Source organism: Podarcis vaucheri (genome assembly GCF_965113315.1).
Source record: "Podarcis vaucheri genome assembly, chromosome: Z".
Classification (NCBI taxonomy): Eukaryota; Metazoa; Chordata; class Lepidosauria; order Squamata; family Lacertidae; genus Podarcis; species Podarcis vaucheri.
The window spans coordinates 50,328,250-50,352,891 of record NC_138758.1 but is presented as its reverse complement, the minus strand read 5'-3'; the positions used below and the strand labels follow the sequence as shown (position 1 = coordinate 50,352,891).

The following is a 24,642-nucleotide window of genomic DNA, read 5'->3' as shown; positions in this document are numbered from 1 at the left end:
GTCCTAGGCAGAGGATGGGCTCCAACCGTTGCCTCTGGTTCAGAACACCCTTGCAAATTATTCAAAGCAGGGGGAGCAGGGAGGTTTATCTCCCCCCACCCCCGCTGCAGCCACTTTATAGTTTGGCAACAGCTGCAGTGCCACCTGCTGGCCACACTGGGTCATTTCCTTTCTTTATTAGGAAGGCTACAGTTGGGACGTGGGTGGCGTTATGGGTTAAACCACTGAGCCTAGGATTTGCTGATCAGTAGGTTGGCGGTTCGAATCCCCGCGACGGGGTGGGCTCCCATTGCTTGGTCCCTGCTTCTGCCAACCTGGCAGTTCTAAAGCACGTCAAAGTGCAAGTAAATAAATAGGTACCGCTCCGGCGGGAAGGTAAACAGCGTTTCCATGCGCTGCTCTGGTTCTCCAGAAGCGGCTTAGTCATGCTGGCCACATGACCCGGAAGCTGTACGCCGGCTCCCTCGGCCAATAAAGCAAGATGAGCACCGCAACCCCAGAGTCGTTCACGACTGGACCTAACGGTCAGGGGTCCCTTGACCTTTACAGTTGGGACAGTAAAAATCCATTTGTGGATGTACATGAATCATTACATGACCACCCCACCCTTCCTCAAAGGAGTCCAAGGCAGAGTACATACCGACCCCCCCTTTTAATCCTCCTAACAACCCTTGGAATAGGTTAGGCCAGGGGTCTGCAACCTTTAAGACAAAAAGAGCCACTTGGACCCGTTTCCGAAGAAAAAAAACCTGGGAGCCGCAAAACCGGGAAGGTGACGTCGGGACGGTGAGTGACTAGCGCACACACCGCCCCATGCGACGTCACAGCCAGTACAGCGCCTGCCACAGTGGGGAGTGTCGGGGCGCACAATGCGCCTCCTCCCCTCGCTAGTATCCGCCGCGGAGCCGCGGCAAAGGTGTTAAAGAGCCACATGCGGCTCCGGAGCCGTGGGTTGCAGACCCCTGGGTTAGGCTCACAGGTAGTGATGGGGTCCTGCAAAGAGCTTTATGGCCCAGTGAACCAGGGTCTTCCTAGTTTGGCCATCTAGGGCACCACTTTGGCTTTTCCTTGCCTCATACTCCCATGCCCCAATGCGGTGCAGTGGTTAGAGTCAGGCTAAGACCTGGAAGAGGGCAGCGTTCAAATCCCTGCTCACCATTAAGCTCACTGGGCGTGACCCAGGGCTGGTTGCTGCCTCTCTCAGCCTAAACTGCCTTTCAGGGTTGTTGGGGGGGGGGGTTAGATGGGGGCGGGGAGAACCATGTCAGCCACCTTGAGCTCCTTGAAGGAAAAGGATATAAATGCAATTAATAACAATAATAAATTTATTTTACTATAAAACAGGATAAAAATATTTTAAACAAACAAACAGAAGTACCCAAAATTCTTGTCCATCAGCTTGCACCAAGCTGTTCGGGCGCAGCTGCGAAAAGTGTCCATGTACTTAGCATGCCTCCAATATTTGAGATTTGATTGCATTTTGAAGCCTGAGGCTTTGAATAGCTGTAAAACAGGACTTGCAGTTCAGCTGTCCGGTGGGTTTATATGAATATTCTGATGAAATGTCAGGGGGTTGTCTTTGTGCCTTTCACAGGATAGGTATAGGGTGTTAGAATGTTTTCCCCACCCCCCATTTTTTTTTAGAAAAAGAAGATGAAAGTTGTGGAGTAACTAAGAATTGTGTGCGCATGCGCGTGTGTGCGCACACACAGTGACTTGGAACAGCTACTATCTCCTAGCCTAAACTACCCCATAGGGTTGTTGTGGGGATAAAAGGAGGGAGAGGAACCCTCAGAGAAAGGGCATGGCTATGTATATAGTACTGTTACAGTGCACACTTCTGCTCACTTGCTTGGTGTACAGTGAAAACAATGGAGTTCATTTGGTGAGCTTAGGATTGACCTGATAGTATGTTATTTTGACAGCTGATAAACTTCTGCACTGTTTTAAAACAATTTGTAGACTCAGAAATTTTAATCTGCTGTGTGAGTGCTATATGGTAATTTCATTTGTTGCCTTTATATGATTTTATTACTTGCCTGCTTACTTACTTATGCCTTTTCCCATGGTGGGACTCTGACTGGGTCGCTGAATCACCAGGGACTCATCTCATTCCTACAGAGTATGAGGCGATGCTCAGAATTACTGCCAAACAGAGAAATGCCTGCATCGGAGGCCATTTCCATATCCCAAACCCCTTTAGGCCCAGGGGCGCATTTGGAATATACAACAAAATGCCCATTTCCCCAAAGGAATACTGGCAAAACTCAGAGCCTGATATCCACAAAAGCAAGCAAAATCACTTACATGCCCTTAACCTGTTGAATAGCGTAGTGGTTGCGGAGCTTCTCTTGAATCGTGTCCCATGGTGTTGCCTGGACTGCTTCAGGCGCAACCAATGCTCGGGCCGTCTCAAACACCTCAGGCCCACAGAGGCTGAGGAATAGGCCCCGCTTCCGCTCCTGTGATACTTGCGTCGGCTTGTTGGCTTGGAGGTAGCAGTCGAACCGAGCGAGGTAGGAGTCCCATGATTCAGAGGCTGGGGCAAACGGCGGTAGAGGCACAAGTGAAGCCATGATTCCGATGCCGGCGTGAAGGGCGATGGATGGAACACTGTGCTCTAGCCAGGTCAGCTCTGAATTGGTTATGCTCCGTGATTTTGCTCAGTGTTTCAGCTCTATGATTCAGCGCAGCTCAGAGGGTGGCTGCGTCTGGCTGTGCTCTGATGTCCATCGATCCCACCTTCGTCGCCAGTGTTGAATAGTGAGTAGACGTAGCAGATGACGCAGCGATTTCTCCAAAGCAGCTCTTTATTTGTAAGCTGGAACAGAACTGAACAGCAAACAGCTCAGCCGGCCTGCTTTTATAGGCAGCCGGCTGTCAACATTGTAGCAACAACAACCCAGGGTTTCCCGCCTAAAGTAACTGATGTGGACCTGAGTGAAAACTATCTACACTATCCCCCTGCTGGCCCAGGGTGAGAACTTCAGTACATAACACAACCCAGACACCAAAAGGAGACAAAGCCCCCTCCAAGCAAAAACCTAGTAGGACCTAAGGCATTCTGTAAAAAGTTTCAGTTTACTTTTCTTGTTAGTCCAGACAAGGCAGACATCTCCTCAATTTTAAATTGCAGTGGCAGAAAGCTGCATCCTCTAGCTGGTACATTTTTGCAAGAGCTGCTTCCTCTTTGCATACCTGCCAACATTTTTCCGCTGAAAACAGGGATGTCCTATTTATTCTTACTCTTATTACAGTGGTGCCTTGGTTCTCAAAACGCCTTGGTACTCAAACAACTTGGAACCCAAACTTCAAACCAAGAATTAAGTGTTCCAGTTTGCGAACTGTTTTCGGAAGCCAAACGTGCTCTGTTTTGGGTTTACACTTCCGATTTGAGTGCCACGCTTCCGTTTTGAGCGTTATGCTGAGGTCTGTCTGTTTTTGCTATTTATTTTGCGTTTGTGTTTTTGTGACTCTTTTTGTTTTGTTTTTGTGACTGTGTGGAACCCAGTTCATCTACTGATTGATTGATTGTGTGACTGCAGTAAATGGTTTATTGCTTTCATTTTATGGATCAATGGTCTCATGAGATAGTAAAATTCATGTTAAATTGCTGTTTTAGGGGTTGTTTTTAAAAGTCTGGAACGGCTTAATCCATTTTGCATTACTTTCTATGGGAAAGGGCACCTTGGTTTTGGAACACTTTGGTTTTGGAATGGACTTCCGGAATGGATTAAGTTTGAGAAGCAAGGTACCGCTGTATTATTATTATTAGACTACTGCAATGCGCTCTATGTGGGGCTACCTTTGAAGGTGACCTAGAAACTGCAACTAATCCAGAATGCGGCAGCTAGACTGGTGACTGAGAGTGGCTGCTGGGACCACATAACACTGGTCCTGAGAGATCTGCATTGGCTCACAGTACGTTTCCGAGCACGATTCAAAGTGTTGGTGCTGACCTTTGAAGCCCTAAACGGCCCCAGTCGTGTATACCTGAAGGAGCGTCTCCACCCCCATCGTTCTGCCTGGACACTGAGATCCAGCGCCGAGGGCCTTCTGGCGGTTCCCTTGCTGCGAGAAGCCAAGCTACAGGGAACCAGGTAGAGGGCCTTCTTGGTAGTGGCGCCCGCCCTGTGGAACACCCTCCCATCAGATGTCAAAGCGATAAACAACTACCTGACATTCAGAAGACATCAGAAAGACATTTTTAACACTTGATTGGGAGCTGCCCAGAGTGGCTGGGGAAACTCAGGGTGTAACTAATAAATTATTATTATAATTATTATTATTATTATTATTATTATTATTATTATTATTATTATTATAATTATTATTATATATTATTATTATTACCCCACCCATCTGACTGGGTTGCCCCAGCCACTCTGAGCAGCTTCAAGCATATATAAAAAAATAATAAAAAAATAAACTTATTTAAAAACAACAACAACACTACTACCCTATACAGGGCTGCCTTGAGATGTCTTCTAAAGGTTGTATAGTTACCGTATTTTTCGCCCCATAGGACGCTCCCCTTGCGCTTGGCAGCAGGCTGCTATCCGCAGCCTAGACAGCCCTGCGGGACCTCCCGCAGGGTTGCCTAGGCTGCGGATGCGTTCCTGAAGCGCCGGGCGCTCTGCTTTCAGCGTGCCCGGCGCTCCGGGAAGCAATCTGCTATCCGCAGCCTAGACAGCCCTGCGGAACCTCCCACTGGGCTGCCTAGGCTGCGGATGTCTTCCTGAAGCCTGGAGAGCGAGAGGGGTCGGTGCGCACCGACCCCTCTCGCTCTCCAAGCTTCAGCGAAAGCCTGCATTCGCCCCATAGGACGCACGCAGATTTCACCTTCATTTTTGGAGGGGGAAAAGTGCGTCCTATAGGGCGAAAAATACGGTATATCCTTGGTTCAGGAGTTGCATAACTCCATACCCTCCAACATTTCTCTCATGGAAATAGGGACATCCTAAAGAAAAGCGGGACGTTTCAGGATCAAATCAGAAACTGGGACAGCTTTTGTAAACCCAGCACTGTCCCTGGAAAATAGGGACACTTGGAGGGTCTGTTTTGCACATAGGTGTCCAGCCTTACAAACGCTATGGTCAGACGGAGCGATGCTTCTAGGTGCTGGAAACCGCAGGAGAGGAGAGTGTGGTTGTGCATGGGCCCTGCTTGAGGGTTTCCCGTTGGGGTATCTGGTTGGCCACTACAGCAAGAACAGGGTGCCGGACTAGATGGGCCCATTTGGCCTGATCCGGACTCAGGGAGTTTTTAGTTCCCTGCAGCTATATGTTGCCTAGGGTGCAGGAAGCTGCCTTATCGGTCCAGTATACCTGAAGGAGCGTCTCCACCCCCATCGTTCTACCCGGACACTGAGGTCCAGCGCGGAGGGCCTTCTGGCGGTTCCCTCGCTGCGAGAAGCCAAGTTACAGGGCACCAGGCAGAGGGCCTTCTCGGTGGTGGCACCCGCCCTGTGGAACGCCCTCCCACCAGATGTCAAAGAGAAAAACAACTACCAAACTTTTAGAAGACATCTGAAGGCAGCCCTGTTCAGGGAAGCTTTTAATGTTTGATGCATTACTGCATTTTAATATTTTGTTGGAAGCTGCCCAGAGTGGCTGGGGTATAAATAATAAATTATTATTATATTATTATTATTATACAAGGTGAAACTAATAGTCCAGCTTGACTAGTATTGTTTAGTCGTTTAGTTGTGTCCGACTCTTCGTGACCCCATGGACCAGAACACACCAGGCACTCCTGTCTTCTGCCTCCCGCAGTTTGGTCAAACTCAGTATTGGCTCACACCAATGTGGAACTCTTAAGAAACTGCTGCCATAAAGTGCCCAGTTCACAGGTAATAATTGGCAGTGCTGCAAACAAGACTAAAACTCCCTAAATAGAACACAAGGCGAAAAAAGCAGGCAATGCTCCCCCAAAACTTGCAACCTCTCCAATCATCCAAAAACCCCTGAAATACTCTCCTAACGATGAATACATCTTTAAAATATAACAAATTGGGACAGAAGTACTTGAGGGTGCTGTACTTTGGGGGTCCCAGGTTCACACTGACTCGATGGGGTCTGACATGGATGTTTCTCTCAGCTGTAGGGATAGAGTTAGTAAGGGGGTGTTAACCCCAGGCTCTCCCTGCTTCCGATGGGTGTTGTCTGCCTTTGCTGCAGAGCATTATGGGGTCTCAGGAAAAGCCGCAGAGGCCTGTGCTTGTCCTGTTTTTTTGGTTAGCCTAACTGATGCCATTTTGCTTCTGAAAAAACAACAACCACTGCCTGCTTTAGAATTTAGGAGGGTGAGCCATGAAACACGTGAAGACCAGAGAATGTTGCTAGGCGATTTTCAGGAAAACCACCCTATGTCTGGACACTGTCCCTTTCAAGGCAGAGTGTCCTGTTTAAATCAGCCTAACGAATCCGAACCTCGTAAGGGGGGAAATGGGGGGGGGGAGAAAAGGCTTATAAAGAAAGTAGAATTTTTTCCTCGGCGCGGCATTTTCCATTCCTTTGTTTGGAACATGTTTGTGTTGGGATACTGCTGGGAAGACGGGGGCATCAGGCAGGCCCCCAGCTGGTTCCAGCCACTGGTTGGCAGCCGGTCTCCCTTGGAACAGCATCAATCAGCGACACGAGCCTCAGATACGTTTAGAGACCCGTGCACGCTCTGTCAGCAGAGTGTGTAAATCTTCTCACAGCAGAAGAGGCAGACAGAGAAATGTGTAAGCATAATGTGCAGCATTTTATTCAGCATAGTTCAGGAACAGAGGGAAACATGTCTGCTTCCCTTCATCTCCAGCAAAACAGCAGTAACAAAAAAGCTATATACAACTGGAAGTTCCCAGCAGACTGTGCTGGCAGTAAACAGGCATGTGACTCACAACAGTCATGCCTGTACCCTTTTAAGGTGGAACGGAACTATATCATAACAGTTTGCCCTCTCTTTTGCTCAGCTGAATAAAAAAAGGTTTATTGGATCTCCCCTGTTTTTGGCTCTTATTGATTTTATGCATCAAAGACGGCTCAGGTCCGAATAGCGGACCCAACAGTACCTTGGCTTTTAATCCAGACTTGGGACATTTCCTTGTGACATCAGTCTGAAACATTTGTCGCCCTCCCCTGGAATTGTGACACAGACACAGCTCTGCCCACGGTCATTGGTGGTCAGGGTCTGCCCATGCGATGCCCACCCAATCAGAAGGCCACACAGAGCCAGCCGGGCAAGGAACTTAAGATGCCCTCCTCACACAGGAAAGGGTGGTGAATGGGAGTTGGAGGGCCAAATAGGAGGAGAGAAGACCAGTCTAGGAGGAAGGAAAGGGCTATTCCTCAGGCCCAACCCAGTAGATAGATATATAGATAGATATATAGTCAGTAGCAGTTTCCACAGAGTCATGAGGTCGTGTGCCATGGAACAGAGGAAGCTGCCTTATGCTAGGTCAGACAATTGGCCCATCAAGCTCAATACTGGCTACACTGGCTGGCAGCCAATGGCTCACCAAGATTTCAGGCAAAGGAATTATTCCTAGGCTTGCCTGGGCATCTTAGATAAGAGGCAGTTCCTAGCATCAGCCCTCTAAGAACGTACTTAAAGATGCACCAAAAATACTGATTTTGTCCAATAAAAATTATTTATCATTCTGATGAAATGGACTGTGATCGATGAAAGCTTATACCATAATAAATCTGCAAGTTTTTGGGGAGACACAAGACTTGGTTGCTTTTGCTGAAAAGCCTAATGCAGCCAATCCCCTGGAAATTATTGTTTTATTTCTCTTCTCCCTCCCTCCCCCTCCCCTGGCTAAGCATACCTTGGATATTGATCAGGCATGGTGGGAAGATAGATCAACAATACCAATGAACTACTGTATTTATTAATTGGATTTGGTTATCAGAAAAGGTATCTGCAGCATGATCCATAAATTTTAATTATTTTTTAGTTTAATCATTTTAATTATTTTTATTTGGGGTGCTTAACAAGAGTCCATTTTTCTGTATACTTTTCACAGTTTGAAGGCAATAGAATTATTTTTCACATTTTCATTGTCCCAACTGAACTCAGTAGGGCTTGCTCCTGAGTAAAAAGAAGCACAGCTGTGCACTGGCCAGACCCAGCGGCTGAATTTTAGGATTTTGCTAACACTGGATATTTGGGACACATCTGTTTGCATGTGAGGAGTACCCACATCCACATTTATTTTAATTCTTAAATGAAATTATTTTAATTTGTGACAAGGGGAAGTCTACAGTTTGGGAAACTGCAAAAAAACAAAATAAAATGGGAGGAGGGCATGTTGATGGAAACTGAGGCAGAAATGAATAAGAAAAGCAGGTGTTTTGAGGAAAACGAGGAAGAATGGAGGAAGGAAAAAAGTCCCATGAGGGAAACTGAGGCAGAAAAATGAGAAAGAGGAGCTAGCCGACCTGACTGGAAGAATCTGCGATCAGAAAGAAGAGGAATATCAAGAAGATTGGAAGAAATTTAAAGACTATTTAGCTAAATATTGTAACGTAAGATAAGCAGAAGTCACTTGAAAGTATCAAATAGGCCTAGGATTAGAGTAAGAATGAACTGTAAAATACTATGGATTTAGATAATTATGAAAAGAGAAGAAGATAGTAAATTGAAGGAGTTAATTTGAGTAGAAAGAGGATATTGGAGAGCTGTCACAGGGTTATTCAATGAAACTCAGTAAGGGGATTTGGGGGTTAACAATGAAAATTAAATTGTCTTAAAGTAATAGGTGTTTATATGTTTGTTTTTTTAGTATTGTAATTTTTTCCCCTTTGTGTGTTATATTTGTTACAAATTTGGGAAATCAATAAAAAAAAATGGGGGGGGGAGAGAAAAATGCGAAAGATGAAAGAAAAATCTTGAGGGAAACCGAGGAAGAATTTTTTTTAAAAAAATATATATGAATGAAACTGAAGTGGAAGCAAACTTAAGAGAAGCTTAAAGCAGAAGGCATAGGAAAACCGAGGCAGAAAAAAAACACATGGGGGAACTGAGGCAGAAAGAAAAAAGTTGAAAGCGCGCCGAGGCAAACTGAGGCAGAAACAAATGGAAGAGAGGAGGTGATGGGGAACTGAGCTGACTAATAACACTTAACACAGGCAGGCGCTTTAAGGGGAAAAGGTGGATGCTGTGCTTGGGGGCGCGCAGGCTCTTCGGTTGCGCGCACGTCGCCGCAACAAAGCCACAAAGAAGGCTCCCTCCGGGGAGCATGCTCAGTTTCCCCAGTGCCGGCAACGGAGGAGGAGCGAGCAGCCCAAGACGCCGCCGCCGCCACCGCCAGCCTGAGGATGGAGATGCCGGTGGGAGACGCAGACGCCGCCCCCGCGCGCGGGGAGAGGAAGGCGGCGGAGGAGGAGCAGCAGGAGGAGGAGTGCAAGGGGGCGGCGGGGGGTCCGCTGCCGCCGCGGCCGGAGGGTCAGCCGGTGGGCGTGGAGGGGGCGGCGGCGGCGGCGTTTCCAAGAAGAGCCCCTGGCACTGCGCCCTCGGCTCGGGCAGGTGCCGTGGCGCGGCTGGGCTCTGCCGGGCGCCGGGGCGCAGCGCCCAAGGAGCCGCCGCCCAGGAAGAAGAAGGGTCCCGCGGCTCCGGGGCCCCGGCCGCACCCGCGCAGGAACCCGCGACCCGTAACGGTGGACAGCTCCAAGGCGCGCACCTCGCTCCAGCCGCTCAAGCGCAGCCTCAAGCTGCTGCGTTGGAAAGAGGTAAGCGGGGAAGGGCGCGGGGAGAGGAGCCAGCAGCGCCCCCATGCCTTGGCCCGGGTGGAAGCCCCCCCCTTCCCCATCGCAAGAGCAGCTCCGCAGCTGGAGGAGACCGCGGGTGGAACGGGACTCCAACTCCCATCATGCCCCGCCGTTGGCCTGGCTGGCGGGGGCTGATGGGAGTTGGAGTCCTGGCGCAGCTGGAGGGACGCAGGTTCGCCCATCCCTGAGCCGCCACACCTAGTAGAAGCCCCCGCCCTAATTTGGGGGTGGGCAGGCCGCACGGCATGGGGAGTGGGACGCTGCTGTGCAACTCATTGCCCACAGGTACTAAGTTTGGCTCTTAGACGACTTTGGACGTATAATAATAATAATAATATTTTATTTATATGCTGCCCTCCCCAGCCGAAGCTGGGCTTAGAGCTGCTAACGACAGTAAACTAATACTTGGTTGGAAACTGTGAGAACAGGATGCTGGACTCAGAGGCGGAGGCAGTGCGCAAGCTGGGCACCTGGGGGCGGGGCTAGCCACCCCAGGGGGTGGAGCGATGATGTCACTCCCTCTCAGGGGTGTTCCCCCCAGGTGGGCTGCACCCCACTTCCTCCACCATTGGCTGGGCGGCATGGGCCTGATCCTGAAGCTGGGCTCTTCTTAGTTTATTAAATTTCTATACCGCTCTTCATCCGAGGATCACAGGGCAGTTTGCAGTATAAAAACACAAAAACACCTACTATAATAGCAGTACCCCCACCCCACAATTTAAGAGAGCGGAGAGTAAATTAAGCTTATCCCCACAGCTGCCCCCTCCCCCGTCGTGTGTTCAGCTAACACTGACTTGGTTCATTCCATGCTATGATTTATTAAACTATGGTTTATATGATCTTCTGAACACTGTGCAGCGACTCTTAACTATGGTTTGTTTGTTGCCAGCCAACCAAGCAGGATCTGAAACCAGAGGTTGTTGTTAAAGTACCAACCTTGGTTTGTATTGACCATGGCTTGGTAAACTCATAGTGTACGCCAGCCTTCACCAACAGCTGGAGGGCACTGGCTGGGCAAAGACTGATGCCCGTGCAGCTTTGATTATGCATCAGTTCCCTGATTCTGAAGACAGGATCTCTGTTTTCTTTTGTGCAGTGGCAACACAGTCTAACTTTTCTGATGTGGTTTCTCTTCTTCCTGGTAAACAAATGAACTTTGCAAGGCTCCAGGCTCTTCCTGGAACACATCTCTCTCTGCATTTAAGGGGCCTGGCTAAATGTTTAGAATATCAGCCCCTTGCCACATGGCCAAGGATGATGGATGCAAGCAAAAGGTCTGTCTATCTCAAAACTCTGTTTTGACTCCAGCTCCCATCAGTCCCCACCAGCATAGGAAAGTTGGGGAAGTCTAAACTGGACACGTACCAGGACCTCCTGGTGTGTGTTGCGTTTTGCAGCTCTGGGTCAATTTCTCCTTGCTTTCCTCATAATGTCTAGATGAGTACAATGCTTATTGTGACATCACTGCACCGTGCAATGCCTTTGACCTCACTGCTGGCAACCAATGAGGCACGAATGGACCCCAGCCAAATGGTGCCTTTCTGGTTTTCATTGTGCAGGCATTGACCAGGAGTAGAGCAGAGTCCAACCCTTGCGCTGGCACCTAAGAACAAAACTGGGCTGCCCCCCCTTCTTCCTGCAAACAGAGCGGAAACGATAAAAAATTGACGCACCTCAATTTGGCTGGTACTGAAGCCATTCATCATGCCGCTAATTAGTTTTATTTATTTTTTAAGAACCTGTGAAGAGCCTCTGCTGGATCAGGCCACAGGGGCCCTATCTAGTCCAGCGTCCTGTTCTCACAGTGGCCAGCCACATGCCCACTGTGGGAAACCTGCGAGGAGACTCAGGCCACACACTGAGCTTCATGACTGAGTGGAGACTGTGTTTTTTTAACCATAATTTTTATTGAGTTTTCCATATTACATTTCATTTTCATTACGTAAATCCACAACTTAAAATATTGCTCAGAAAGAGCATCAACCTCTTTCTGACTTCCACATATCTTTAACAAATCCGTCGCATTTCTATAACCACTTCTTTACCTGGTATCAATCCCCCCCCCTTCCTTTGGTTTCTCACTCACCCCCATAATTCTTATTAAATTTTCCAAAGTTGTAAGAAATATTGCAACGACCATTGCACAACCAAAGGTCAAACCAGAACAAACACACACAAAAAATACATCAAAGAAAAACAACAAACAAACCATAAAAACGAACTTAATTGTTTAAAAAACCCAACCTTATGAACATGTTAATTGACTTCCTCTAGTCCCTCCCTTCTGAGTTTCCTTGTATCTGAATATAACAGCTTTCCAATATCATCATTAAACAGCAATATTCCAATTATAATCAAATTTATTCACTTTTCTTACTGTTCTGAATCCCATTTATTAAATTAAATCCTAATTTAGTCCTAGGCCTATTTAGTACTTTCAAGTGCTTTCTAATTTTTTATATTACAATGTTTATTCAAATAGTCCTTCCTTAAATTTCCTCCAATCTTCTTGATATTCCTCTTCTTTCTGGTCGCGGATTCTTCCACTCAGGTCGGCCAGCTCCCAAAAGTCCAACATCTTCATCTGCCAATCTTCCACTCTTGGTAGTTCTTGTGTTTTCCAGTTCTTAGCTAGTAAAATTCGAGCAGCTGTTGTGGCATACAAAAATAATTTAACATCTTTCTTGGGCAATTCCAAACCTATTATTCCAAGAAGAAAGGCCTCTGGTTTCTTAATAAATGTATATTTCAACATTTTTTTCAATTCATTATAAAGCTTCTCCCAGAAGTCTTTCACCCTGGGACAGGTCCACCACATATGAAAAAAGGTACCCTCTTTTTCTTTACGTTTCCAGCAAAGATTATCATTATTGTGATAAATCTTTGCTGATTTTGCAGGGGTTGAGTACCACCTATACATCATTTTCATAATATTTTCCTTTAATATCGTACATGCAGTAAACTTAACCCCTTTCTTCCATAACCTCTCCCAATCCTCCAACATTATATTATGTCCCACATCTCATGCCCAGTCAATCATTAGCGATTTAACTTGTTCATCCTTTGTATGCCACTCCAACAGCAAATTATACATTTTAGACATATTCTTGACTTTGGTATCTAACAACTCCGTTTCCAATTTGGTTTTTTCTGTTGCAAAACCATTTCTCTTATCAATCTTATATAATTCCTTAATTTGATAACATTGCAGCCAATTCACTTTATCTTTAATTTGTTCAAACGGTTTTAATTTAAAACCTTCCTGATCCTCTAACAATAAATCTGAGTATCTCAACCATTTATTTTCCATATTTAACTTTTTGGGGGCCTGTGCTTCCATTGGCGAAATCCATTTGGGTGTTTTTCTTACTAAGAGATCTTTATATCTGCTCCATACATTATATACCTGGTATCAATTTTTAACATTCACCCTCTTATATGTAAATTAGCTCCTTAATTTCATATTACCAAACATTTCATGTTAAAGCTACAAACGTTTTCAAATTTTTACAATTTTCTTTCAAATAAAGTATAAATTTCCTCCAGTCCTTCTGAAACAGTTCATCACGACGATTCTGGATCTTCCCCGTCAGCTTTGCCAACTTACTGAGTGGAGACTTTAATTGCACTCCAGGATCGTGTCCCCTGGGCCATGCAGGCAACGTGTTTTGGGGAGGGTCTCCTTTCCGTAGAAGAGTACAGCAAAGGGGTATTTTGTTTTGTTTTGTTTTGATTTATGATCACACTTTCATCCAGGGATGTCAAATAACTTACAAAAAAAACCCAATTTAGCCGAAAATCTAACAATAACATGCATCAAAATAATCCTCCTATTAGTCATACATAACAGTATATACTTTTGTCCCTACTCATTTATCCTAATTTTCCCCTTCCTCCCCCCTTTTAACCCCTCCTCTCAAAACTTGTTTTCTCTTCAGATCTTTATCCATGTGCACAGATTATTCATTCTAATTTGGATGCTTGGGTTGGCTTCCCCTTCGCTATCCAATTCCTATAACTTGTCCATTTATTCACAATCTTTTGACATTTGTTTTCCCATGTACAGTGGTGCCTCGCAAGACGAAATTGATTCGTTCCGCGAGTTTTTTCGTCTAGCGAATTTTTTGTCTTGCGAAGCATGAAATCCCATAGGAATACATTGAAATCCAATTAATGTGTTCCTATGGTCAAAAAAAGTCCAAACAAAGCCAAATTTGGTACAACAAGAGTTTATTAAGTGCTCTTTAAAGTCACACATACTGTAAAGAGCATTTCAAAAATTGAAGGAACAATAATTTAAGTTTCTAAACATGACAGAAAAACATTAAAAAATCAACAAAGTGTACAGTACATTTTCTAAGACTCTGGGGGACAACTCGAAGAAGGTTCCTCTTCCACTCTTTGCTTCTTGCTGAAGAACCTGTCCATGGTCTGCTGCTTCATCCGCCTTTTCAGCACCTCCCTGAAAGGCGACATGACCGTCGTATCAAAAGTGTTCGCAAGGTCATGTGCCATGTGCTTGTCAGGGTGGTGCGGCTGTGCAAAAGCCTGCGCATCCTTCCACTTCATGCAAATGTCCCTCAGTTCTTTGGAGGACAGCCGTTCCTCAGTTGCTTCCTCCTCTTCCAGCGAGGCCTGCTCCTGCGCAGCCTCTGCCTGCAGTTCGACCAGCTCCTGGGTGGTCAGCTCGTGGTCGTGCTCCTCCACCAGCTCGCTGATGTCTTCCTCTGTGACCTTCAGGCCCATGGTCCTCCCCAAGGCAACAATGTCCTGCACCACTGTTGACTCTGGTGCATCAGAGTCACTTGGTGCCACACAGTCCGGCCACAGGCTGCGCCTAGCGCAATTCAAATTTCTCTGCCTGATCCCGTTCCAGGCCGTGGTGATCATCTTCAAGCAGGTGACAATGTCGAAGTGGTCCTTCCAGAATTCCCGCAGGGTGATGGTGGTGCAATCAGCCACCTCGAAGCATCGCCTGAAAAGCTCCTTGGTGTAGAGTTTTTTGAAATTGGCGATGACCTGCTGATCCATCGGCTGGAGCAGTGGCGTGGTGTTAGGCGGCAGGAACATGATGTTGATGAAGCTGAACTCCTCCAACAAGTCCTCCTCAAGGCCTTTAGGATAAGCAGGAGCATTGTCCATCAGAAGCAAAGTCTTCAGCAGCAGGTCGTTGTCCAGCAGGTACTGTTTGACAGCAGGGCCAAAAGCAAGATTGACCCAGTCCACAAACAGCACACGTGTGACCCAAGCCTTACTGTTGGATCGCCACATGACACTCAGCCGCTCATTGTCGACCTTGTGTTTCTTGAAGGCCCGTGGGTTCTCCGAGTGGTACACCAGCAGGGGCTTGATCTTCAGGTCGCCGCTTGCGTTGGCACAGAAGAGCAGGGTCAGACGGTCCTTCATGGGCTTGTGGCCAGGCAACTTGGCCTCCTCCTGAGTGATGAAAGTCCTTTTGGGCATCCTCTTCCAAAACAGCCCGGTCTCGTCGCAGTTGAAGACCTGCTGTGGAACGTAGCCCTCCGTCTTCACAGCCTCCAGGAACTCCAATGCAAAGTCTTCAGCCGCAGAAACATCAGAACTGGCAGCCTCTCCATGCCTGACCACGCTGTGGATTCCAGATCTTGTCTTGAACCGGTCAAACCAGCCTCTGCTTGCCTTGAAGACTTCTGGCTCGCCTGAGGTTCCTGGCTGTTCCCGGACGAGGTCTGCGTGCAAGGCCTTGGCCTTCTCACAAATCATGGCCTCAGTCACTGTGTCCTCTGCACGCTGCTTCTCTTCTAACCAGATGAGCAGCAACTTCTCGACCTCCTCCAGAACAGCTGGTGACTCCCTTGGCTGCATCAGTCGCAAGGATCTTCTCCCTCATCTTCAGGATGGTGCCGATGGTCGATGGGTTCCTGCCGTACTCCCTGGCGATGTCCGTCACACACATTCCGCCGTCGTGCTTCCGTATGATCTCCTTCTTAATTTCCAGCGTCACCTTCTCCTTCTTCCTCTCGCCAGCCTCTGCAGCAGCAGTCTTCTTGGGTCCCATGGCAGCACAGCTCCTAGCTTCGTAAACTCAGAAAAAGAAAAAGAAATCAGTGCTTCACACCCAAAAAATTCAAAAGCACCCAGCCACCCACCACACAGGAATTCAAACCCAGAACCAAGTCCTTGAATTCCAAACACCCAACCCAAAATCCACCCCCCCAAAAAAAGTTTTAAAAGTTTAACTTACGAAATGGCTGCAAATCACCAAAGTCTTCAAAATCATCAAATGGCTGCAAAAGAAGTTTTGGAAAAGCTTTAAAAATCACCAAAGTCTTCAAAAACCTCAACTGTTCCCCCAGCCACCCACCCACCACACAGAAATTGCAAACCCCTCCCCAACTGTTGCAAACCCCTCCCCAACTGTTCCCCCAGCCACCCACCACTCAGAAATTCAAACTCAGAATTTTTTTTTAAAAAAAAACCAACATGGCCCAATGGTCACAGAAAATCATAAAAATTCAGAAAAAACCACACAAGCTCCCAGATTCTTGCAAATCCCTCCCCAACTGTTCCCCCAGCCACCCACCACACAGAAATTCAAACTCAGAATTTTTTTTTTGAAAAAATAACAACATGGCCCAATGGTCACAGAAAATCATAAAAATTCAGAAAAAACAACACAAGCTCCCAGATTCTTGCAAACCCCTCCCCAACTGTTCCCCCAGCCACCCACCACACAGAAATTCAAACTCAGAATTTTTTTTAAAAAACAACAACATGGCCCAATGGTCACAGAAAATCATAAAAATTTAGAAAAAACCACACAAGCTCCCAGATTCTTGCAAACCCCTCCCCAACTGTTCCCCCAGCCGCCCACCACACAGAAATTCAAACCCAGATTTTTTTTAAAAAAACAGCAGTGCCCCAATGGTCACAAAAAATCATAAAAATGCAGAAAAAACCCACACAAGCTCCCAGATTCTTGCAAACCTCTACCCAACACCAAGTCCTTGAATTCCAAACACTCCAACCCAAAATCCCCAAAACCCCCAAAAAGTTTTAAAAGTTTAACTTACCAAATGGCTGCAAAAGAAGTTTTGGAAAAGCTTCAAAAATCAGCAAAGTCCTCAAAAACCTCAAAAAAGGCTACCACACCGTGTGCTATGAGTTGCTCCTCGAAGTCAAGTTGCAACTGCACCTCTTCAAGCAATGCACCCTGGGTATTAACGGTTTTACGAAAAAGGAAACAAACTTGCAAGACGTTTTCGTCTTGCGAAGCAAGCCCTTAGGGAAATTCGTCTTGCGAAGCAGCTCAAAAAACGGAAAACCCACCCTTTCGTCTAGCGAGTTTTCCGTCTTGCGAGGCATTCGTCTTGCGGGGCACCACTGTATCTTCCGTCATTACCTGTTCAAATATATCAGATTGTATATATTCAAAAACATAGTAATTCCATTTTTCCATTGTCCATTTATCTTTTTCTTTCCATCCTAATGCAATAACAAGCGTACCAGCTAATATCATAATTTTATGCCAAAGAGTATAGATAAAATAAAAATGGATAAACATAAAGAATTAAGTAGGAATTTCCTATTGCAATAGTATAGAACTGGCATATATAGTTAAAGGATTGAGTCCTAAGTGTTGGCATTGTGGTTAGGGGTATATGCACATATGTGGTGGGAGTGTATTTGTGTAAAGGAATATTAGCGAAATATTATAAAGGTTATTTCTGATGTGTTTCAGGTTAAGATAGAAGTCAATAGAGAAATGCTTATCTCAGGATTACTGGGGAATAGTAAAATCGAAAGCAAAGGGGTATTTGTCATCAGTTTCTGCCAGGCAGACCCTGGTCTGTATGGCTCTCTGCCCTCATTCCTGACCCCCTGCCTGGGTTGCTCTTCCTCTGCGTCCCTGCCTTCCTCCTTTTATCTGTACCTGTGTTTTTAATTATGGTTCTCATTCTAGCTGCCTTGTGGCTGGACCTCTCCAGTCTCGCTGGGCCTCAGAATCCTGGCTGCCTTTCCTGTGGTCAGTGGCTGTTGCGTCATCAGTAGCCGTGATTCCTGCGTTGTAGGAACATGGACTATCTAGATGGCCCTTGCGAGTCCCTTCCAGCTTTGTAATTCCATAAATGTAATTCCTGCTCATGTTACAGATAGGTAGCCGTGTTGGTCTGCCATAGTCAAAATAAAAAAAATTCCTTCCAGTAGCACCTTAAAGACCAACTAAGTTAGTTCTTGGTATGAGCTTTCGTGTGCATGCACACTTCTTCAGATAAGTATCTTCCATGGGGGGGGGGCACAGTTGCCCATAAGTATCTGAAGAAGTGTGCATGCACACGAAAGCTCATACCAAGAACTTAGTTGGTCTTTAAGGTGCTACTGGAAGGATTTTTTTTTATTCCTGCTCATGTCTTTGGCAACACACAAATCGCTGGCTGCCCCCTTGATTACCCATGGTTGCATGAGAACGTATGCAAGTTCACAAGCAAGATCGACTTATTTATTTCAGGGGTAGGGAATCTGCAGCTCTCCCAAGTAATATTTGGTTCCATCTCCCTGCAGCCAGCATGCCCAGTGGTCAGGCATGAGGGCCGTCGTGGCGCACAAGCCTCTGTTGGGCCACAGACTTATTTATTCTAGTTAGCTTGGCCCCGTTGCTTTAGGAAAGTGGTTTTGTTTTGTTTCTTGAGCACTTTGGACCTGCCACCTGCGGCATTTCTGCACCAGAGAGAAATGCCTTGCTCCCTCTTTTCTCACATTGTCTTGCCCAAGACGGTGCCACGATCGTGGGAAGAGCCCAGCTGCATTACAGTTTCTCCCAGGGGCCACGCTGGGGGCCCCCCTGGTAGGACATGGAGGAGACAACGGCCTTCGCCCTCTCCTGCCCCCCAGCAGCTGGCAATCGGTGGGATTAAGGCCTCTGAGCAGCCAGGCTCTCAGCAGCACCCGGCCCCAGAAGTCACGGGACTCCAACTCCCATCATCCCCTACGGTTGGCAGCGCTGGCTGGGGATGATGGGACTTGGAGTCCAACAGGATCTGGAAGGCCCCTCATTCCTTGTCTCTGCTTTAGAGGGAAGCAGAAGGGAGAAGGAAAGGGGAGAGGTGGAAGGCACCCCAGGGGTCATCTAGCCCAACCCCAGCAGTTCAGGCATCACGGCTAAGGAATCCCCTGGCAGGTAGCCATCCAACTTCTGCTGGACTACAATTATTATTATTATTATTATTATTATTATTATTATTATTATTATTTTATTTATACCCCACCCTCCCCGGCCAGAGCTGGGCTCAGGGCGGCTAACACTAGTAAAATTACAGTAAAAACATAATAGAAAAAAAGCAATTTAAAATACAGGTTAAAATGCAATTTAAAATGCAGCCTCATTTTATAAGTAGCCCATAGATCAAGACCATAAGGGGAGGGAAACATAAGGGTCAGACTGAGTCCAAACCAAAGGCCAGGTGGAACAGCTCTGTCTTGCAGCCCCTGCGGAAAGATATCAGGTCAATTTAGTTATTGCATTTACCTTTTCCTCCCAGGAGCTCATGGTAGTGTACATGGGTTCTCCCCCTCATCATTTTATTCCCACAACCATAATGCTGTGTGGTAGGTTTAGTAGGAGAGAGAGAGGGGAAGGAAGACCGGCCCAAGGTCACCCAGCTGGTTCATGGCTGAGGGTGGATTTGAACTCTGGTCTCCCATGCCCTAGTCCATTGCTCTAACCACTACACCACATGGTCCTTCAGGTTCGTGTCATCCCTGACCATTGGCCGTGCTGGCTGGGGGCTTGGTGAGAGCTTGGTGTTCTACAAATGTGGAAATACTCCTTTTTCTTTTTTATAATTGTTGCCACATGCCCAGTGCTGTAGAAATTCAATATGATGGTGGTGGTGATGATCGCTGCTGAGTGCTAGGTGTTGTGCAAACATTGAAAATGCCATAGTGAGGTTGCATGGTGTGTGTGTGTGTGAGCATCGCCCTTGAGCTAGTGCCATGGACTGGACTCATCCACCTCAGCCCCGACTGGGCTAGGCGAGCTGGGTAGCACTTCCAGAGACCACCTTCTACACAGGAACAGGTCAAAGTGCTGTGGACTCACAGCTTAAGAGTTGTGAGCACCGGATTCACTTCCACAAGAAGACAGTCGTCGCACGGCAGAGTATAGCAGAGCATAAACAATTCGGAGAGCAGCTCTGTAGAATATCTTCTTTATTCTGTCTACAACTATAATACACAACTATATACAGAGCTAAATGAGGTCTAAACGAAAAATTCTGAACTGCACTGAGTGTCTGCAGCTGCTCTTAGCAGCAACCTTATCTATACACACGATCTCTCTCTAACACTCAGTCTCTGTCTCTCCTTCGATGTGAGGCTGGAGCGGAATAAGTAGAGAGCAGAAACCGCCCCTCCACTCTCGAGAATCAGCAGAGAACATCAGCAGATTCTTGGATATGGGAGTGGTGAAATCTCCTCAGTGTGAAGGGGGGCACACAGGTGCCAAAATATCTGCTGGAACACATTATGAGTTTGGACAGCCATCTGCCAGGGTTTCTTTATCTGTGGTTGAAGGGGGTTGGACTAGATGACCCCTGGGTCCATTCCAACTCTACAATTCTACGATCCCTTGAGCAATAGCTACCAGTTGCCATGAAAGTTCTATTAGGAGCAACAGGACCTCTCTCTGTCTCTTTCACGAGTTCACACACACACAGGAGGCAACACCTTTTGTAAAACCATGAACCATCTAAAAATGAGGGAAGCGTACCTTTTTCTTCAGAATTACTGTTTTCAGTCATTTATGAGGATTAGTTTAACATAACCTACTAAAATTTCATTAATAGGGTGAGAACCCTGGTAAAAGCATCTTTTTGTCTGAGGCTATAATCTCCTACCCTCTTCAGAATTTTAGAACACACGACAAATGCTGCTGGATAAATAAATAATAAATAATTTTTTATTTATACCCCGCCCTTCCCGGTTCAGAAAACCAGGCTCAGGGCAGCTAACAACAAATTTAAAACACCGAATTGATGCAACCAAAAACAGCATAAAAACGTCAATAAAAATAAATTCAGAATTCAGAAGTCAATTTAGGGGGGAACTCCATCCAGTAAACATTCGATGATTACCAGGGCTAGCTGGCTAAATTGGTCCTACTTGGGCCAGCGAGGAGACCAGGGGAGAATTAGCTGTGGGATCCCAGAGCAGGTAATCTTCATAAAAAGGGGAGGGGGAGGGAAGAGAAGGGAAATAAGTTCCAATTGAAAGCCAGGTGGAATAGCTCTGTCTTACAGGCCCTGCGAGATGGATGAGGCCAGAGACCTATTTGGCCCCTCCAGCAACTAGGTCGCCCACTGGGAATTCCACAAACAGGGCATGAGCACAGCAGCAGGCACCCCCCCTGCCCCCCTGCCCCTGCTTACGGCTTCCAGATGCCCTCCATCTCCAACAGAGAGGCTTTGTGAGTAGTAGCTGCTGATAGACTTATCCTTCATCTGTTCAGTCCCACCATCGGTGCCAGTACCACTTCTGGATAACTGAACTCAGCCATTCTTCATTCAGGGCAGATCCAAAACACTGTCTAATGCATAAAGGTAAAGGGACCCCTGACCATTAGGTCCAGTCGTGACCGACTCTGGGGTTGCGGCGCTCATCTCGCTTTATTGGCCGAGGGAGCTGGCGTACAGCTTCTGGGTCCTGTGGCCAGCATGACTAAGCCGCTTCTGGCGAACCAGAGCAGCACACGGAAACGTCGTATACCTTCCCGCCGGAGCGGTACCTATTTATCTACTTGCACTTTGACGTGCTTTCGAACTGCTAGGTTGGCAGGAGCAGGGACCGGGTAACGGGAGCTCTCCCCGTCGCAGGGATTCGAACCACCGACCTTCTGATCTGCAAGCCCAAGAGGCTCTGTTTGTGCATTGAAAAGCCAATTATTTTTTAACAAGATCATAAGAGGAGCCCCTAGGAAATTATTCCCTTGCAGGGGGCTGGACTAGATGACTTGCGGCAATTCACTATTGTTGCAGGGACAAAGTCTTTGTGGCAGTTTTAAGGTGCCTCTAGTGGATTGCCATTGCTGCTTGGGGGTTAAAAGAATTCTGGCGCCTAATACAGTCATACCTCGGGTTACAGACTCTTCAGGTTGCGTTTTTTCGGGTTACGGACCCGCTGAAACCCGGAAGTACCAGAACGGGTTACTTCCAGGTTTCAGTGGTCATCCATGTGCAGAAGCGCTAAATCGCTCTTTGCACATGGGCAGAAGCGGCGAATTGCAACCCGCACATGCGCAGATGCGGCGCTGCAGGTTGCAAATGCTGTGGGTTGCGAACATGCCTCCTGCACAGATCATGTTCGCAACCTGAGTGCCCACTGTACTGAATTCCTCAGAGCAGGTATAGACTTTAACCTGAACAGACTCATAGAATCATAGAATCCTAGAGTTGGAAGAGACCACAAGGGCCATCGAGTCCAACCCCCTGCCAAGCAGGAAACACCATCAGAGCACTCCTGACATATGGTTGTCAAGCCTCTGCTTAAAGACCTCCAAAGAAGGAGACTCCACCACACTCCTTGGCAGGAAATTCCACTCAAATTTGCATTTTTTTAAAAAACCCCAAAGCAAAATTACAGACAGAATACTTTCACCTCCTTTGGGGCAGCAGTCTGTCTGTCTGTCTGTCTGTCTGTCTATCTATCTATCTATCTATCTATCTATCTATCTATCATTTCAGGAAAAGCCCCTGCTCCACTTTTATAGAAAAGCCATGTATTCCTCTCCACACAAATCCTGTTCTGACAACTTGAAGTGGTCCTGATCCTCAGCTCAGCTCGAACTTGTTGTAAATGGATGCTCTACAAGTAGTATTATTCACGTACTGCTGTGGAATTTGTGGGGTAAGGGTGGGATCAGGTTTTGGGATGCTGTTTTCACCAAACATTTCCCTTCAGGTTCTGATATTAATATTTGGCCAGCAAGATTCTTTTTTATATGCTTCCTAAAAAATGCCTGAAGCCATTCTTGCAACTTTACAGTGAGTGTCGGTGGGGAGACATAGCAGTAAGAACAAGGTCAGTTAAAATTGGATTTTGTGCTAACGAGATCGGTGTGTTTGCATACTGACTTGCTGAAGTCATTTGCAGAGGTGGAAACAGAAGTCTCACCGGGAATTATGTATGCCGGTGTTAATCAGAACGGATAACACTTCTGAAAAGTCTGCTGAACAAATCCCTTTTGGAACAAGATGACACCTTCATCTGCCATGTTATTTGCATAATATCAAGGAATTAGCATAATTAGCCCAGAAAGCAGAAAATGCTTTGCCCATTAGAGTCCTGTTCTGTTGTATCTGGAGCAGGGAGCGTGGGGATTTAATGATGCTGAGCTTTTTGGCCTGAAGGGGGAGCCCTTGACTTTCCTATGAGATGCAAGGCAGACTTTGTCCTGGTCTGGAGCCAAGACTATCAAAAATTGCAATTTTGCAACATCCTGCTTGGGCCTGGACACCATTTTTAGGTTGGTTAGGGATGTGCATGTTTGTCTGCATCCATTTTCCCCAACCGGGTGCTCTCCATTGGACAAGAGTTCCAAATAGCCTTGACCGCTGACCATTCTGGCTGCAGCTCATAGGCGTCAGCTGATGATTCTGCTGGACTAGATGGGACAAGGGCCATTCTTGTGTTCTTCAGAAGTGATTCCACGCATCTGCAATGTTCTCTCTTCTGCTTTTTGGTTTTGAAAAGCTGCATACCAGTTGCAATATACCACAGTGGTGGCAGCGAGAATGGTGATAGTAACTGAAGGCTCCTTGGGGCAGGGACCTGTCTGGGTTTTGTTTTGCCAAGGCCACAGCGGCTGAGCATGGCTGCTTGTGGTCCCATTCTGCTTGGGCTGAGAGTTTCACCTGGTTGGGGTCTTGTGCAAAAGCTTTAAGGGGGAAGGTGGGTTTGCGGGAGGGGAGGTGAAGAGAGGAGGTGGGTTCTGTGAATGGCTCTCTGGTCGTAAGGTGGCAGCGAGGGGCGAGGTGGAAGTGGCAGAGGATGTGGGAGAGACCAGGGTTCAAATCTGTACTCGGCACGAACCTCATGGGGTGTGTGACCTTGGGCTTCTCTCAGCCTAATCAGCCTGCCAGAGTTGCTGTGAGATAAAATGAGGAGCAGGGAAGGCCATATAGATCACCTGGAACTCCTTGGATAAAAAGGTGGCATATAATTATTCGGGGGGGGGGGGTGAGGGTAGGTAAACAGGCAAGTGGGTGGGGCCCTGTGAGGCATTTCGAAGAGCTCAGGGCGGGGGTCTTGGAAGACAGGCGGAACAGCTGACGCCTGGGCTTCCTTTCTGGGTTGCTGTTGCCATGGTTACAGCGGCATTGTTTCACCAACACAGCTGCGGCAGCTATGCAAACAGTCAGGTCCCATAACTCCCTGATTTCCTGGTGTGCGGCTGGCTGTCCCCCCCCTTCCCCTCTGCCTTCCGTTCCTGTTTGTTCCTCACCTTCTCTGGAAAACAGGAGATCTGTTTCACGTGTTTTTGCCTTTCGCTCTCACCTCCACGACACCCTTTGCCCCCCAGGGACCCATGCGTGAAATGTGCTGCTTTAGCTTACGGGCTGTACAGGTGCGGTGGAGAATCGGGCCGCGCTGCAACCAGGGCTTGCAAAAAAAGAAAAGCAAAAAAGAAGTGTCTGAGAGCAAAAGTGCCAGTAACCAAAAGCTGCTTGCGGAGGAGCTAGCTTTATCTTCCTTGTTAATTTACAGTGGTACCTCTGGATGCGAACTGGATCCGTCCCGGAGCCCCGCTCGCATCCTGAAGCGAACGCAACCCGTGTCTGTGCGTGCGCGGGTTGAGATTCGCCACTTCCCCGCATGCGCGCGGTGTCATTTTGAGTGTCTGCGCATGCAC

At 47.2% G+C, this 24,642-nt stretch overlaps 1 protein-coding gene across 1 annotated transcript in view; it reads left to right on the top strand.

Moving 5' to 3' along the window:
- Positions 1-9,229: 9,229 nt before the first annotated feature.
- The window catches only part of TTLL11 (tubulin tyrosine ligase like 11), a 75,416-nt gene continuing 60,003 nt past the window's right edge, over positions 9,230-24,642 (top strand). The window contains exon 1 of the mRNA XM_082208895.1: positions 9,230-9,719. Within this exon, the coding sequence (XP_082065021.1) occupies positions 9,309-9,719 (411 nt within the window). The 5' untranslated portion in view covers positions 9,230-9,308. The remainder of the gene's footprint in view (positions 9,720-24,642) is intronic.